The sequence below is a fragment of the Lissotriton vulgaris genome, chromosome 1_1, assembly GCF_964263255.1.
Source record: "Lissotriton vulgaris chromosome 1_1, aLisVul1.2, whole genome shotgun sequence".
In the NCBI taxonomy this organism is placed as follows: domain Eukaryota; kingdom Metazoa; phylum Chordata; class Amphibia; order Caudata; family Salamandridae; genus Lissotriton; species Lissotriton vulgaris.
Window position 1 is genome coordinate 1,482,320,273 of NC_141685.1, and position 17,142 is coordinate 1,482,337,414.

The following is a 17,142-nucleotide window of genomic DNA, read 5'->3' on the forward strand; positions in this document are numbered from 1 at the left end:
TCATTTTTAACAGGTCAATTTGAATATCCATTTTGTTTGATTGGTACTGGAGGGCTTCTAATGTAAGGGTCGATGTTTGATAGAAAATATCCCAGGGTTTCACTGCGTCGTGTTGTTTGCCTCCTAGTTCTTTCGTTTGGGCAGTTTCACGCTTAGTTTGATCGTATCCCCTGTCGTGTATCGGTTCTTCAATAGTGTTGTCATTATTTATGGAATTGTCAGTCATATTAGAGGATAGGTTATTATTTTCCTGAGATCCTTCTAAGTTTTCCCCTAAGAACCTAGTTTCTTTTGTTAATTCCTTGTGGGTATTGTTATTCTTAGCACTCTCTAGGAACTCCCGATGGTAGTTGGGGGTTTGTTTCAGATTCCTTAATTAATTAAATTAAAAAGGCTCTTCTATAGCGCATGGCTACTCGGAAGCATCCCAGCGCTTAGGACTAACCAGAAGGAGATGGATTACAAAGATGCAGAGGTCTGTGTTATCTAGATTTTAGGGAACAGGAAAGTTTTTAGCTTTTTTCGAAAAGCGAGTAGGTTAGGTTCTTGACGAAGAGATGGAGGAAGAGCATTCCATAACCTAGCCGCATTATGCGAAAAAATACGACCCCCTGTGCGGGCCCTGTTGATCCTGGGAGTTACCAGCAGGTTTTGTTGATTCGAAACGAAGATTCCTAGGAGGTTTGTAAGGCCTAATCATGTCCTCTAAAATGGAGGGGCCTCTCCCGTAAAGTGTTTTATGGACCGTACAAAGTGTTTTGAAGTGAACCTGCTCCTTTATGGGGAGCCAGTGCAAGGTGCAAAGCGCAGGTCTAGCTGATGTGCGATGGCTGCTACCCGTAAGTAGCCTTGCTGCGGAGTTCTGGGCAACCTGAGGTTGCCGGATAACCGAGACAGGGGCTCCAAGATAAAGCGCGTTTCCATAGTCCAGCCTGGATAGAACAAGGGACTGGACTATGGTTTTCTTAGCTGTTTCGGGTAGCTGGGGGAGGATTTTTCGAATTGTCTTCAGCAACCCGAAACAGGTGGCCACTGTCTTCCTTGCCTGGATCTTAAATGACAGCTCTGCATCCAACCAAAAACCAAGACTTTTAATCTCGGTCTTTGGAGTGGGCCCAGGGCCCATGCAGGAGGGCCAGTGTATCAAGTTGTCGAATATGGCCTTTTTCCCTAGTAGCATCAGCTCCGTTTTTCCTCCATTCAATTTCAGGTGGGACAAGTCCATCCATTTCGCAACCGCCTCCAGGCAGCTGCAAAGATTGGAAGGGAGGGACTCCACCTGATTAAGAGAAACTTAATGATTCCTTGGTGGTTATACCCAAACAATTCTTTATCTCAACTTTCACTTCCAAAGGGATCCTTTGTACTGGTTGCTCAGTCCTATCTTGGATCTCATATTGGATGGTTTTCATGGATTGGGTCTCATGTTGGTTGGTATCCATGGATTGTGACCTCAACATGTTTGAGGTTGTAACTTCCAAATTAGACGTATCAAAGGCGTTAGTATCATTCATCGTTAATAAGTTGGAGTATTGCTTCTCCTTTGGGGGTTCCTGCTGAGTTAGGCATTGATGTTGGTCTCCATTTTGTATGACTAAGTCAGCAGATTCATACTTTTTCCAGTTTTGTTCTATTTGCTCCCTTTTTTCCCTTTGTTTGTTGTTTTTTGCGACAGGTTTGGGGTTTCAATGATAGTATTAATAGGTTTCATAGGGGTTTGTAGTTTGATGTTATTTGTTTCTGTTCTCATTGTCATCATACCTCCTACAGTGCCCTTAGAAAATTGAAATTTGTCTGGGATTTTTCCTGCTTTCTCAAACATCCGCGCAATCGTCAAACATCCGCGCAATCGTCAAACTTACCAGTGAAAGAATACATCCGTGACAAAGTGAACAGCTACAATAGTACCAAAAATGACACAACTGATCATTCTCCATTTTATATAATGAGAGGAAGAAGTTGTAACACAATACTTACGCCTACACTAGGAGACTGGTTCAGAAAAAACACTACTTGTAAAGAAATTGACCACAATGAGACGAATGTACAACAAAGAATTATTGAGAAACAAAAGGCTACTAAGCGCTACAGTGATATGTACAAGGCTAAAAATAAATCGGCCGAGTAAGGGGATTATGTCATCATTAAAAAAAACTTACAAAGTATCCAAAGGTGAATCTACTTTCACTTCACCATTCATTGTTAAAGAAGTTTCCAGAGGTGAAGTTTGTTTGGAAGAAAAAGGTTGGGGATTAAAAGCGATATTGTCAAATTAAAACCTGTACAAGAAAAACTGCTCATGAGAAAAGATGCACAGAGTGAGGACATATTAGATAACAGTGTGCTAAGTTATGAAGAACTATTTTCTAATGAGTCAAGTTTCAATATCAGTAATGGAAACTTCCATGGCCATGTCTATAATACTGTTAAGTCCACACCTTTTGGTGTTAATGATGGAACTGGTTGTGAAGTCAATGCTGAAACAGATATGCATAAAAGTGTTGAAGATATTTCCAAATGTGACAGTAACCATGAGTTGGTTAATTGTGATCTTGATATTGACATACCTAATACTTGTTCTACTTTGAAGGCAGCACAAAATTCTTATAGTAGAACTGTGACCTTGCCCAAACGTTTTGAAGATTTTTTTATGTATTGTTTTATTCTTTATCTTTTTTAAAAAAGGAGAAGTTGTACTCTGTATTTCACCTTTCTACTGTTTTTATTTTCGTTTTTATTCCTCATTTACATTATTTCCTCCTTAGCCAATCTCTTTCTCTATCCTTTGGTATGTCATCATAGAACTCTCTGATACTATTTATATGATGTCATAGAACGTTGGGCATTTGTGTCTTGTACTCTGGTCCCTTAAGGAACTGTTCTTCCCTTATGCCTGTGGGCTTTTGTGATTAATATGTTATCTTAATAAATTGCTCTTTAAACATCTATTTGCTCTTCCTGACTTAACACGCCCTTCCATTTCTGGTGATTTGCAGCAGTTTCAAGATCTTCTTAGAGTATCTTGTTGCTCAAACGGGTGTAATTTCTGATATATTTATATATGTTTCTCTCGTCTTCATTGTTTGATTTTGCACGCAAGAAATGGTCACTCATATTTTTTTATTTCATTTTATGCATTTTTATATAGCGCGGACTTTACCTGAAGGTGTCAGAGCCCTTCACAATAGGAACAGTACTATTACATAAGGAGAAAATAAGTGAACAAATTACAAAAGCAAACGTTAAGTTACACGAGGCAAAAGTGACAATCGTGAGCAAACAAATACAAGAGGTAACAAACGGTACATTAAAGGAGGAAAAAGTGAAATGTGTGCAGGTTACACAAACGTACAAAGTACAAGTAGAGGTATAGTACTGCAATAAATGGCAGACACTGAAACACAAGAACAAACATTACGTAGGCAATGGTGGCACTTGTGCAAGTATCTTAAGCAAACAAAATATAAGAAGTAGCAAACAGTGTGTTAGAAGAGAAAATTAACGTGTGCATGTTACAAAAGAGTACCAAACACAATTAGAAGGATAATATAGCAATAAATGGCAGACGCTCAAACCACAAGAACACACTGGGAAGGCACTTCCATAGTCATGGAGAATTGAATTTTCTATAATGGAAGGTCGGTTGAAATATCACTCATAATTAGACAAAGCAATCTGAAACCTTGACCGTTATGATACAGGACTTACTACCCCTGACGAGGCATTTACAAAAAAATACAAAAGTGATTTGTACACTAGCCCGCTGATGTCTTTTTAACAACCGATACACGTGTGGGATGGAGCCGCAGACCCTGGAATTAGCATTATGCTGTTTACACATTGACGTTTTGTCCAAAAGGCTCACGTGCCAGGGCTACCCTGACATTCTTTGTGTGCGTTGTCCTAGGCACCCCTACATGGTTCGAGCAAACCTTGGCAGCCTGTGACCGGGGTGAGCCAGTGAGTGGCTCATTCCAACCGCTCACGTCACAAGATGGCGGCTGGACCCGGCTCGGTTCCACCTCTCACCCCTCCCTCGCGGTGCGGCAGGTCTGTGCACATTCCTGCCGCAGGTCCCTCCAGTGGCGGCACGATGAGACACAGCGGCGAGCCATGGTGGTGGCGGTGAGGCGGAGGTGGGCGCTGCACGCAAAGTGGTGGCTGGCGCTGCTTTTCCAGCAGCAGCGCTCCGGAGGCTGTGTCTCGTCAAGCACAGGAAGTGTCAGCTGGTGGAGCCGCAGGACTCGGAGACGGTGCACCTGGCAGCAGACCGGGCTCGTAGCTGCCATGGCCGGGAAGCACAAGGAGATGTCGGACGACAGGTAAGGTTCACGTCACAGACAACAGCCGGACCCACCCTGAGGGTCCTGACGGCGGCCGGGGCCTCTACAGGTGGGACAGCTCATGGCCGCTATTGAAAGCCTGCAGTAAGCATTACTGGATGTCACTTGAATCCGGTTGCGACGGGTCTTAACACCCAGCTCTGATGTAGTAGCCAGCTGCACGCTGCATTCTGGTACCTGTAGTTCCGTTGTACTGTTGGCAGTGTATACACGCGTGCACTGCTGTTGACTGAAAAGGTCAGGACTGATTCATGGTAGCTCACAAGACGGGCCCACCTGTCAGTTGTGAGCGCCTCCCATGTACACAAAGCGTTGTCCACCACAGAGGTTCCATGTGACTGGGGATACTTCCAGAATACGTTGTCTGGATTGGCAGTGGTAGCTGTGGCACACTATTCGCCTAACATACATAACACGACCATGTGCAAGAGGTAGTTGTGTTTGTTTAGACGACGGTGGATGGCTGGAATTATCATGGGGCTCTATCACATGGTTTAGCCATACCATATACTTTAAGTCCCTTTTTACGAGCAGAATCCCCACGTAGCTAACATTTTATCAGGTAGCTTGCTATATCCATGTTAATGTTTCACATATCACTCGTTACACCATTGTTACAAACCTTACTATCTTAAGAAAACCTGTTTCCAAAATACGCACCTTTGTTCATCCTTGTTCCTCAATATTGCTTGTTTGGTATTGCTTTTGTGGACAGATGCCGAATTTGCAAGACGTTGCTTATTATAATCCAAACAGAAGCAACAAATTTCTTTCTCCGAAACTATTTGGCTTCTATGTGTATTTTTACATAATATCTCATTAAAAGGGACCGCCTGTTGCTCTATAATTAACTACACCCATGTTTCCTGACATACCTTTGGGTTCCCTTGTCTATGAAAATCTACATGCGAATCTCAGCAGACCTGTTTTACAGGATTTGACACTAATTTCAAGAAGGATGCTCACAGACCCACCCTGCCTATTCTATCAGGTTTAGAAAGATTATCTTTTCCCATTCGGGTCAGCCTATTGTTAACTTTTTGGAGGCATTGCAGTCATTCACACCTATTCTAATGCTAATTATTGGCTGGCAGGAGTGGGGGAACAAATATAAATGAGACCCCCAAAGGCTTTAGGCAAGGAAAATATAACTTTCTACAAATATCCTTTAATGAATATTTATCAAAAATCTGATTTCATTGTTGAATTGGATTTTTCATAACTATTAAAATAGGGTTGACATAAATATTTAAAAGGAAGGTTTTGACCTTTCAAAATGGGTTATAGAGATACGATGACTTTACAATTCTAACCTGCAACACCCAGGTGACAAATGGTTGCAATGTCACTGTAGAGGAAGGCGTAATGGATGATGCAGTCCACTAGTGACATTCAACTTACAGGCCCTGGGTACATTTTGTACTATATAGTAGGGACTTACACGTATGTGCCAATTAGGGGAATGCCAATTTCAGTGTATTGAAAGCGGGACCGTAGGTACCTCATCACTGGTTATGAGGGGTAAATTACACAGTGTTCTATTGCCAGCACAAATATAGGGTTCAGCAAAAGGCAAATAAAAATCCAGGGTGACTTCGCATAAAAGGCAAATTTCCTACAGCGATTTATTCAGGCTATGGTGCTTATAAAATGAGATGCTAAACACAAAAGGTGAATGGAGAAAAACTTCCAAATAGTCTAACCACTGGCAATTACTCTATATTGCATTCCAACCTACTGTTTTTTGCCCCCTGTGCCACTCAAGAAAGAGGATGGCTTTCTGTAAATAAGTACTGACCCTACTCCTCCTGGAAACAGTCCGTTTTGAACTTCCTGCTGCGGCCCCCTCTTGAATGGATCACAAGCAATCCCAGGCTGGTTTCGGCCTTTTTAGGCCTTGTCAGTGAGGTATAGTTTGGATTCTATGCCATAGCGAGCAAGGGTCCCACGTCTGGGCCTAGCCTTGGCCACTTAGTGCATTACATCAGACTTAAAATATAAATAAGGCCGAAATGTAACTCTCTAAGTGACCAAAGGTATTCCCCGATGTGGGTCGCTTTCTTATTGTGTCATAGGATCCAAGCTACACCTCACTAACGATGCCTAACATGGCTAAGACAGGTCTAGGGGTGCCTGTGGTTTCTTCTAGAGTGGGTCTGTGCCTGACACTTTGGGATGTACTGTTCCCATGAAGAGCAGCATCAGGGCTGGTTTGCATATCCCGGGTCTGTGTCTAGAGTGGTACAGTGCGGAAAAACTATGGGGTTGACTGCTACTCCAAGAATTTGCCAGTGGTTAGACTATTATCAAGCATTCCCCAATCACCTTGTGTGTCCAAAATGAGATGGCCAACGTAGTCTCCTTTCAGTATATCTTATTGATATATAAATACACCCTGCGCCTGCTACTGAGCCCTTCCTCTTATAGTTCACTACTGCAGCTTAGGTCAGGCCGTTGGAAACATTAAATGTCCTTCCGCCCTCCATATATAAACAAACAAACATAGGGCTTTGTTTCTTAGGAACAGGCTGCACTATCCCGAACACAGGCGTGCACTGGGCAGACTGGCAGTATGCCATGATTTAGAGGGACAGCCCGAGAATTAAAATATAACAACCTGTTTTTATACACAGCATGTTGCCACAGGTATGCGACTCGTATTACTATTTCCCCACTTCGACGGCACTTTTTTTCCAGTTTAATGATTTATCGAGTGTAAAAAAAAAAATAAGCGCAATAATTAGAGCCTTAAACTGTTATAAGGAGCAATTAACATGACAGATATGGATGCAATAATCATTAAGCATCCTTGAAAACAATATAATAAACGCATTAATGCTTTAAGAATAAAATATATTTACGTTTCTATACCATTTGAAATGTATTTCCTTATCCCAAGTTGTTATATATTCAGTCAGTCAGTCAAAATTTCTTTATTCGATTAATTAAAATCATAAAAGAAGAACGAGCAATACACGGTAACATTTCATCATGACACATAGTAATACATACACGAAAATTTATGAATTTACAAAGTTTTTATAATTTTTTTTTAAAAAACCCTAAAAACACATTATACAAGAGTAAAATTGTACCATAATCTAAAAAATTCATTTAAATATAGATGGTAATCATTGATCAAGGACACAGTGCCTGGCGTTGAAGCGATGCTTATTTATACGTGCGCCAGCAACCAAAAAACTAGCAACATGAAATGCCACTTTTAAACTGGATAAAAGTTGCAGAAATAGCATAGCAGGTTTAACTTGAGTAAAACCCATATTGCACAGTATAGGCAGCAGGAATTTTTTTCTGCACTCTTTGTAATGACCACAGAACAGGATAAAGTGCGTTGTGTCTTGAATAGAAAATTGGTCACAATCACAAGGATCGGCATATTCAGGTCTAGACCACTTTTTAAAATTGCCCAGTATAAAAGGAATTAAATCAAGGCGGAATCTTGTTAGGAGGAAACGATGGTATGGTTTATGTACCGAACAGAGATATGGTTCCATACCTGGGACAGATATTATCATACAATGTTTCCTAACCGTATGTTTGTTCAACTCTGTGGCTTCCCTCTCCAGGACATAGCGCTCAGTCAAAAGATTTTTGACTGTCTTTATGTCTTCTAGATTTATCAAATGTGGGGAGGAAAAAAGTTCAGATCGGCCAACTAGAGTTAGCTGCGTCTTGACATATTTTAACCAAGGAATGTTATGAACATTGTCCAAGGCTAAGCAATCTTTAAAAATATGATGGTTTAGAGTGAGCTCCTGATTTAGCCACACTTTCAACCAACCAATAACTGGGGCTGCCTTCAGGGTGTCGGTAATGTAGCCCAAGCCGAGCTCTGTATGTATTATGTAAGTAGAAATTGACTGGGGGACAGAGAGCAGAGTTCTCAGGAATTTATTTTCAACTTTTTGAATTTTATCATGCTCATAATTAGTGTGCCCCCAGATGACAGAGCCGTATTGGGCAACCGATAAACATTTAGATTTGTAGACCTTTATAATGCTCTCCATGGGGCGAGCACCCAGCTTTTTAGCAAAGCCAAGCAGCCCAGCAGCCGCTCTTGCTACTGCGTTGCTTTTGGCCAAAAGCTGGGGGCCCCACTTGCCTTTTTCGTCAAAGATCACACCCAGGTAGGGGAAAGATGGAACTCTCCTGACCTCCTTCCCTGAGCAAAAGAAAGTTTTAGACTTTTTTTTCCTGCCTGCTGCTCCTACTATCATTACGTGGGATTTTTCTACATTGGTTTTCATGTCCAGTGAGGACATGAAATCCCCAAAAGCTGACAGTAGTTTGCTTAGTGCCACTCCAGAGCGAGCTAAAAGGACGGCGTCATCCGCGTACAGGAGAACAGGAATCTTTATTTTTCCTGCGCGCGGAATGTCCGTGTGGGACGCAGCCAAAACTGCCTCAAGACCATTTATATAGAGTGTAAAGAGAAGTGGTGCAAGGATGCATCCCTGCCTAACCCCTCTCCCTGAATCAAAGTGACAGGTACATCTCCCTTCTCTGGTCACTCTGACAGACGTCTTGAGGTCTCTATGTAACTCTGCCAAGTATCCCACTAAAGGGGCATCAAAGCCCATGGCCAAAAGGACCCCCCACAGCTTAGCCCTGTTGACCAGGTCAAAAGCTGAGGAGAGGTCCATAAAGGCCATGTACAGGGAGCCCCCCTTGGCTGCCACATACTTACTAATGATCAATTCTAAATTCAGACACTGATCCAGGGTTCCCCTTTTTGCTCTGAAGCCGTATTGTGCATTCGATAAAATGCCCTTTTCTTCTAGAAGCAGGGTCAATCTGCCTAAGAGAACTCTTCCCAGAATCTTGACACTTGAGTCGATTAGGGAGATTGGCCTATAACAGGCTGGGTCTGTTCTTTGTCCCTTTTTAAAAATAGGTATTATGGTGGACTTTGACCAGCTACTAGGAAAAACAAAATCTCTTGTGGCATTAAAAATGTTGGTAAGAATCTTGGCGCTTAATTCAGGGGCGCTCTTAAAAAAGTCAGCGGGAACCCCGTCAGGCCCTGGAGCCTTTTTAGAATGTGTGTCGCTGATAGCTTTTTTTACCTCTTCTATACTAAAAGGAGAAATGGGAGGGACTGCTTGTGTGGATTGTAATCCACAGCCTGAGGTGTTATCAGGACAACTGTAGATATTGCTGAAGTGTGTGACCCATTGGTCGTCCGGAATGGTGCAATCTGCTCTCTGCTTATCTGAATCGACAAAAAAGGGATGATTTATTATAGCCCAGAATTTTGAGCTATCTCTCTGGATTTCAGGCGAGAGCAAATCGTTCCAGGCCTCAATTTTGATCTCTAATTTTCTCTTTTTGATGGCGTCGTTGTAATTTTTCCTTAACAGCGCTATCTGTATTTTATCTCTTGGCTCCGCTTTTAAAGCCTTTAGGAGAAATGAGTGGGCCTTTGAACAACCTGTGTTAAACCATTTTTTACCTCTACATGTCCGACCCTTATTCCTTACAGTCAGATCCAGGTCAATCTGGTTGCAGATGATGTTAAAAGCCTCTATCAAACTAGAAGACGGGTTGTTTTTATCTTGGCAGATTGCAACCTCACCCTCAACTTTGGACAGGGTATCCTGTATAAAAGTAATCGGGGTGACTTGATCCCACTTCAGCCTACGGTTCTGATCTCCCAGAACTAAATTAGTCGCGCATGAGGCTGCAGCTTCTCTCTTTCCAAGAACTCCCTGGGATAAAATCTCTAAAATTACTGGGTTATGATCACTAAAAACTGAGGTTTCTACCTTATAGGTTGAGACCTCAGACAAAATACTAGACGACAAAAAAATATAGTCTACTATTGTGCCAGAGTTGTTTCCCACAAATGTCGGTAACCTCAAATCTCTATTAGTGCTAGAGAATTCATAAAGATTAAAAGTTGCTAAAAGTGATTCCAGTGCCTCCCCACGCGGTGAGTGTTCAAAGTGCGGAATACAGAGATAAGGGGGAAATTCTTCATATTCCTCACGGCAATCCCTGTCGCATGGGTGGATATTGTAGTCTCCCATGAGAATCACATCAAAGCCGTGGGCACTGTTTTCGCTGTGGGAAGACAAAAAATCCTCTAAGGTTTCCAAATGCTCGTTGAGCAGTTGACTGACAGGAGAATTATAAAAATTTACTAATAGGATAGGCTGTGAGTTAAAAGTAGTTAATTCAACTGCTAGTATATTTGTTGAGTTAAAGTTAATTCGTCTTGGCTTCCCCTGAATGTTTAAGGAAATATAAATAGCCAAGCCTCCCTTTGCCCTTCCAGATGTACTAGGGATAGCAGGTACGGAGAACTGAGAAAAGCCGTCTAGAACAAATCCGTCGGACGTCTCCCAGGTCTCCTGGAATACAAGAATGTCGTGGGAACTAACCATTTCCAGCCAGTCCTTGTTACCAATTTTTGAGTTAATGCCAGCGATGTTCCAGCTCAAGATACTACACACCCTGTTGCTTTTATTTTTTAGATCTAAATGTACAGGGGCAGGAAAAGAAACAGGTAAAAAATCCTCATTGTTAGTATCTTCTATAGGAGCGAGTCAATCATTCTGGTCCATGAAGGACAATGGGGCATAGCGGTTAAATAACTGGAGAGGTTCGACAAAAGAATTTTGCCGTGATAGGAAAGGGTATTGAGCTACAGAATTATGCCTTATATCCTGCCCTTGTCTGGGGTTGGAATCCCAGGGTCTGTCCCACCCCAGCGCTGGAGTCCTTGGGTATGTGACATTTTGTTGCTCCCCATAGAAAAACTTCAAAGTAAGAGGAACAACAGTGCCTTTTCTGCGTTGAGGGGGGAATAGATTGGCCAGGATGTTTGGGAGAACGTCTTGGTTCGAAAGGGTCACTGCCACGCAGTCCCCCTTAAACTTTTTTGGGCGGTTTCCCAGCCAAGGGACCCTGGTCGCAGACGTGATGACATTTGCTAGATGATGTTTCCCCCCAGGGGCTAACCGCATGTTGTTGGTTAGCCAGTGCAGAGCCTTACTAGTAAGGGAGGTAGGGCTTTCGACTATTCCCCCTTCCAGAGGGGGTACGTTTGCAAGCACCAGAACCACAGGGGTGGCCTCAACTAGAAATTGGTGAGGGACCGTTGTTTGGGTATTTACCGGGGATGGTCCAACAGAAGGGGGAACATCTGTTGGTATGGAAACCAGAAGAGGGCCCTCAGAGATGGTAGACAAAGGTATTAATGGCTGGGGCAATGGATTATCAACAGGTAACTGAATCCCTTCATTATCACGGAAGACTTCATTAATCGCATCTCCCCCTATGTTGTTGGGCATGATAGTGACTATCTTGGTGATATTTTCCACTCCATCTACTACCTTAGTGCTTAAACCACCCAACCTCTTGACCTCTGCATGCAATTTGTCTAACTTAGATATTAAGGGTTTGACAATGGCATTGATTTTATGCTCAAGAAAGTCAGAGATCCTTTCGAAAAGAGCGTCCTCAAAATTATGACACTGATTATCCTCCATGACGTTTGCTTGTTTAGTCTTTGGGGTAGTAACCCTTTTCTTTCTTGCCCCTATACGCGGGCCACTCAGCTTTAGGGGGATCTTTGTGCATAAGCGTCTAGGTCTTGTAGCATGCCCTTTTGGTGTCATCTCCTTGGGTGCAGCTTGTGCATGTGTCTCTTGATCAAAGTCAGTGTCAGAAACAATACCACCCTCAGCCTGTGTGTTAGAAGACTCAATAGCCGTGTCTGCATTATCTGGTGCACTGCTTACATCCAGGAGAATGGGGCCGCTAATTACATTCTCCTGGCTAGTTTCTTGCAAGATGGTGTCATCAATCATGGTGGAAGCTGTAGGTGACAAACAGCGAAGGTCTGGGGATTGGCTTAGACCAAGAGAGTCTCTCCTTTGCATATTAATTTTCCTGACAGTCTGGACAAGAAAATTATCAAGGGTCTTCTGTGGGGCTTCCTTGGTTTTCGCAGGCATACTTTTCAATGTATTCACAGCCAAGGTTTAAAACTTTTGATACGTAATATAAGGTTAACACCACAATATGGCTTACTTGATATCAGTCCTGTAGAGTTTCTGGCCCAGCCCTGCCTCCTCGTGCCGCTGAGGGCCGTAGAGGGCCCGCCCTTTGCCCGGGCTTCTCCCGGGCGGCTCCCGCGCGCGACTCGCGGGTGCGAGGGGCGTTCCGTTCTTTCAAGCGCCTCCGGGCGCTCGTGCGGCGTCACTTCCGCCGCCGGGGCACCTGGGAGTTGTAGTTTCTGGTAGCGCGCTGGAGCGCTAGGGTGCTGAGAGCTGGTAGCGCTAGCCGTTTCCCTCACGGCGTTGGTAGGGCGCTGGAGCGCTAAGATGCTGAGCGCTGGCAAGCTGTACTCGTTGGCCGTTCACCTCACGGCTTGTGAAGATTTCCCGCCGGAGCTCTGGGCGCTCCGTTCTTTCAAGCGCCTCCGGGCGCTCGTGCGGCGTCACTTTCGCCGCCGGGGCACCTGGGAGTTGTAGTTTCTGGTAGCGCGCTGGAGCGCTAGGGTGCTGAGAGCTGGTAGCGCTAGCCGTTTCCCTCACGGCGTTGGTAGGGTGCTGAAGCGCTAGGATGCTGAGCGCTGGCAAGCTGTACTCGTTGGCCGTTCACCTCACGGCTTGTGAAGATTTCCCGCCGGAGCTCTGGGCGCTCCGTTCTTTCAAGCGCCTCCGGGCGCTCGTGCGGCGTCACTTCCGCCGCCGGGGCACCTGGGAGTTGTAGTTTCTGGTAGCGCGCTGGAGCACTAGGGTGCTGAGAGCTGGTAGCGCTAGCCGTTTCCCTCACGGCGTTGGTAGGGCGCTGGAGCGCTAGGATGCTGAGCGCTGGCAAGCTGTACTCGTTGGCCGTTCACCTCACGGCTTGTGAAGATTTCCCGCCGGAGCTCTGGGCGCTCCGTTCTTTCAAGCGCCTCCGGGCGCTCGTGCGGCGTCACTTTCGCCGCCGGGCACCTGGGAGTTGTAGTTTCTGGTAGCGCGCTGGAGCGCTAGGGTGCTGAGAGCTGGTAGCGCTAGCCGTTTCCCTCACGGCGTTGGTAGGGTGCTGGAGCGCTAGGATGCTGAGCGCTGGCAAGCTGTACTCGTTGGCCGTTCACCTCACGGCTTGTGAAGATTTCCCGCCGGAGCTCTGGGCGCTCCGTTCTTTCAAGCGCCTCCGGGCGCTCGTGCGGCGTCACTTCCGCCGCCGGGGCACCTGGGAGTTGTAGTTTCTGGTAGCGCGCTGGAGCGCTAGGGTGCTGAGAGCTGGTAGCGCTAGCCGTTTCCCTCACGGCGTTGGTAGGGCGCTGGAGCGCTAGGATGCTGAGCGCTGGCAAGCTGTACTCGTTGGCCGTTCACCTCACGGCTTGTGAAGATTTCCCGGCGGAGCTCTGGGCGCTCCGTTCTTTCAAGCGCCTCCGGGCGCTCGTGCGGCGTCACTTCCGCCGCCGGGGCACCTGGGAGTTGTAGTTTCTGGTAGCGCGCTGGAGCGCTAGGGTGCTGAGAGCTGGTAGCGCTAGCCGTTTCCCTCACGGCGTTGGTAGGGCGCTGGAGCGCTAGGATGCTGAGCGCTGGCAAGCTGTACTCGTTGGCCGTTCACCTCACGGCTTGTGAAGATTTCACAAGCCGTGATTTGTTATATATTGAAAAACGCAAAATCTGATTACTAGGACAGTAAAAACATGCTTACTAAAGAAAAATGGATACCAAACAGGGAGATTGAAGTAGGAAAATAAAGAACGAAGAGCAGTGAAACATAAGAACGGTGAAACTGACTCTTATTTGAGATAACATATTAAACTTGAGAAATAGCTGACATACATTTAAAACCCCTGTTAACAAATTAGTTGCGTCAGTTTTAGCACAGCTGATTGACTACAAAAATTAGTTAATGGTAAAGGAAAACTATTTCTAATCTGACGAATAGCGGAGTCAGCTTTCTCAATTCTGTGATTGGCACAAATGACATTCGTATTTTTCAACTTTGTGCCATCTGCCCTCACTTCGCCGTCCATACAACATACCTGTATACTCTAATGTATTGAGTGTTTTTGTTCTTTAGACTTAACTCTGTATGTTCATGATAATGCATGAATGCAGTGCCATGTTCTCTAACCCGCCACCCCTCGTTCATGCACCACTTACGAATTAATCCATTCACCTTTTTTGGTCTGCATGGAAAGAATTGTGTATGACATTTCTGGTAGCAACATCAGTGATCCTTCTGTAAGAAGAGAAACACACATTTGAAAACCCCAGTGTCTTTAACTTTTGACCACAGTTTAGTCTTGTACTACTACTGCACGCATTTTCGCTGCATTGCCACCAACCAAGTGAGCTACTTTACCTCATGAAGGTTAATTCTTAACTCCATTATCATTGCACTGCTGTGCCACATATGTTTTTTTCGTTAATCTCATTAGCGTGTACACCAGCCCTTAGAATGCACACATTCTTTAAAATGTGACATCAATTAGCCATTTGTAACTAGAAAAATATTGAGTGCCAAACGAACAACGTAACCTTTTTAGGTCGAGCTGGTGTAAGCAGTGCGAAGCACTGCGTCCAGCGAAGCATCTTTTGTTACTCACTTCCTGGGAATGTGAGACAGGGGATGGGCACGTGCAGGCGTTGTCCCATGTGAGTGCGCATGTTCACCCACACGCCGTGCACATCTCCTGTTCTACATTGCCAGGAAGTGGATAACACAGGCACACTCGCACACTCGCACAGACACAACTAAGTCTGCCTCCTGCAATCGCTCGCGCACACACACAGACACCCCAGCCCCTACAACTAAGCCCCACTCACCTGGCTACAGGCTCCATCAAGCACAGGATTCCGCCGCTCCTCCTTACATGTGCAGCCACCGCAGGGCTCTCCGTCAGGCATGGGAGCCCCGTGTCACCACTGCTGCTCTCTGCCAGGCGTGGGTGCGGGCTTCACGCAGAAGGCGGAAGTCCCGCCCCACGACCGGCTTCACGCTCCCGAACTTCCGGTTTTCGGGCCGGCGGCGGTAGTACATTCTTGTTGTTTTAGCATCTAGATTGCTTTTTTATGTTGTTTCCTAGCCTCTTTCAACATACTTTTCTTGTAAGTATTCTCTCTTCTATGCAGGAGCTCTGTATTGCGGCACTTCCTTTTGCTCTTTGTTGTCAGAATATGAGGACAACCTTCCTCTTGTGGGCACACTTTGTGGGTTGCTATAGAAGACCCTGCAGACACGCCGCAGCCTGACCTCACAAGGCAGGTCAGGGAACTCTCCCCAGCTGCCAGAGTAGCGTCTCCATTCACTTGCCCATCATGCACCGCCGGCAGTCAGGCAGGTCAGTGCCTCCATCATGGGCCCAGCAACTCCTGCAACCGGGCCGTCCCTGGCCCTCTCCACTCCGGTCTTTAGCCTGGCCCTCCATCGGCCACGAAATAACGGCCCTGGGGCAGCTCAAACATTCTGTAGGCTCCGGCTTGGCTTATCGCATGCTCCCGCTTATCGCCCCCCCCCCCCAGGCGTCTCCACCAGCTTCAGGCGGGGAAGGTAGGCAAGGCGGCGCACCCTCTGGGGGCAGAACCACCCCCAGCAGGTCCACTCAGTTATCCGCACCACTCGAGCCTCTGCCCACAGCCTTTAATGCTGGAGCACCTCGGCTGCTCGCCCCCACTGCAGTTCCCTGTCCGCGTCTACCTTCAGTCTGTAAGGCCACACACCACCCCGTCACCGCTGCAATGCTTTTATTTTTTGTTGACTTCTTTCCTTCTGTTCTGTTTTATCTATCTTGCTATGAATCAAACTTGCATGATGAGAAATAAATTCAGGACCACAAAATGGAGCGCTGGGTCCCACACCTGCACAAATTAAGCCCTGGCTGATTGTGTGACACCCACATGCTTATTTAAAGAACGCCGCTGCTACCAAGGCACAGAGGTGAGGGAGCATCAACACTGCAGATGAAACGCTGGCATGCCTCCCATAGCTAACTTTAGCCACGGTATGCCAGCCGGGCACTATACATTTCTTGCATTCTTCCTCCTGAAGTATTTATTCATTGATGTAGGATAGTCTCGCTAGTTTGCTGTTGTTAACGCCAAATTCACAATTGGATTTAGTACCCCAGCCAAAAGCATAAAGGAACTTCCTAGTGGACCAATAGAAGGCAAGCAGCCTCTCAGCTCCTGTTGTTTTCATTGACTTTTGCCTTTGTAATTTCTTTTCAATTGTGAATGCTGTGCTAAAAATACCAGAATACAAATAAAACCCCACTGGACAGGCAAATGATGCCAGATTTAAAACGTTTCATTGTCAAACTCTCTCCCCAAAAACATGGAACACTGCCCATTTGAAACAGACGGTAAAATGCAAAACTTGTATATCTACAGGTCTGCATCAAGAGCGTTGGCCATAAGTGTAGCGCTGATCATAGCACAAGGGATAACCTAGGAACTATAATCACAGAAACCGACGTGAGTTTGAGCCTGCAGTTTCTGTGAGTGGGGCAGCAGTGGGCGGCTCCACCAGTGACCTGTTAAGAAAATCATGATCCTGGCACTTATTTATTGATTTACAGAGTAAGCACTGGCCATGCTGAAGGGGTGAAGCGTCCATCTTTAGACTCTGCCTTCTGAGCTGAGGTTGCAGTGCATCGCTACTGCTCACCCCATAGCACAGCAGGCAGGGGATACACTTGGGGCTTTGAAGGCAGCATGGCACTTCTGTAAGGAGCTCTGCACAGAGACGATGTGATGCTGCAGGCTGTAGCTCTCTCACATTGTGATGGTGCAGGTTGAACAAGACTGAGGGCCCAATTCAC

General features: G+C 45.6%; 1 protein-coding gene across 1 annotated transcript in view; it reads left to right on the forward strand.

Moving 5' to 3' along the window:
- The first annotated feature begins 3,979 nt into the window (after window positions 1-3,979).
- Window positions 3,980-17,142, forward strand: part of NAPEPLD (N-acyl phosphatidylethanolamine phospholipase D) — a 155,583-nt gene continuing 142,420 nt past the window's right edge. Inside the window, exon 1 of the mRNA XM_086967340.1 lies at window positions 3,980-4,322. Within this exon, the coding sequence (XP_086823466.1) occupies window positions 4,114-4,322 (209 nt within the window). The 5' untranslated portion in view covers window positions 3,980-4,113. The remainder of the gene's footprint in view (window positions 4,323-17,142) is intronic.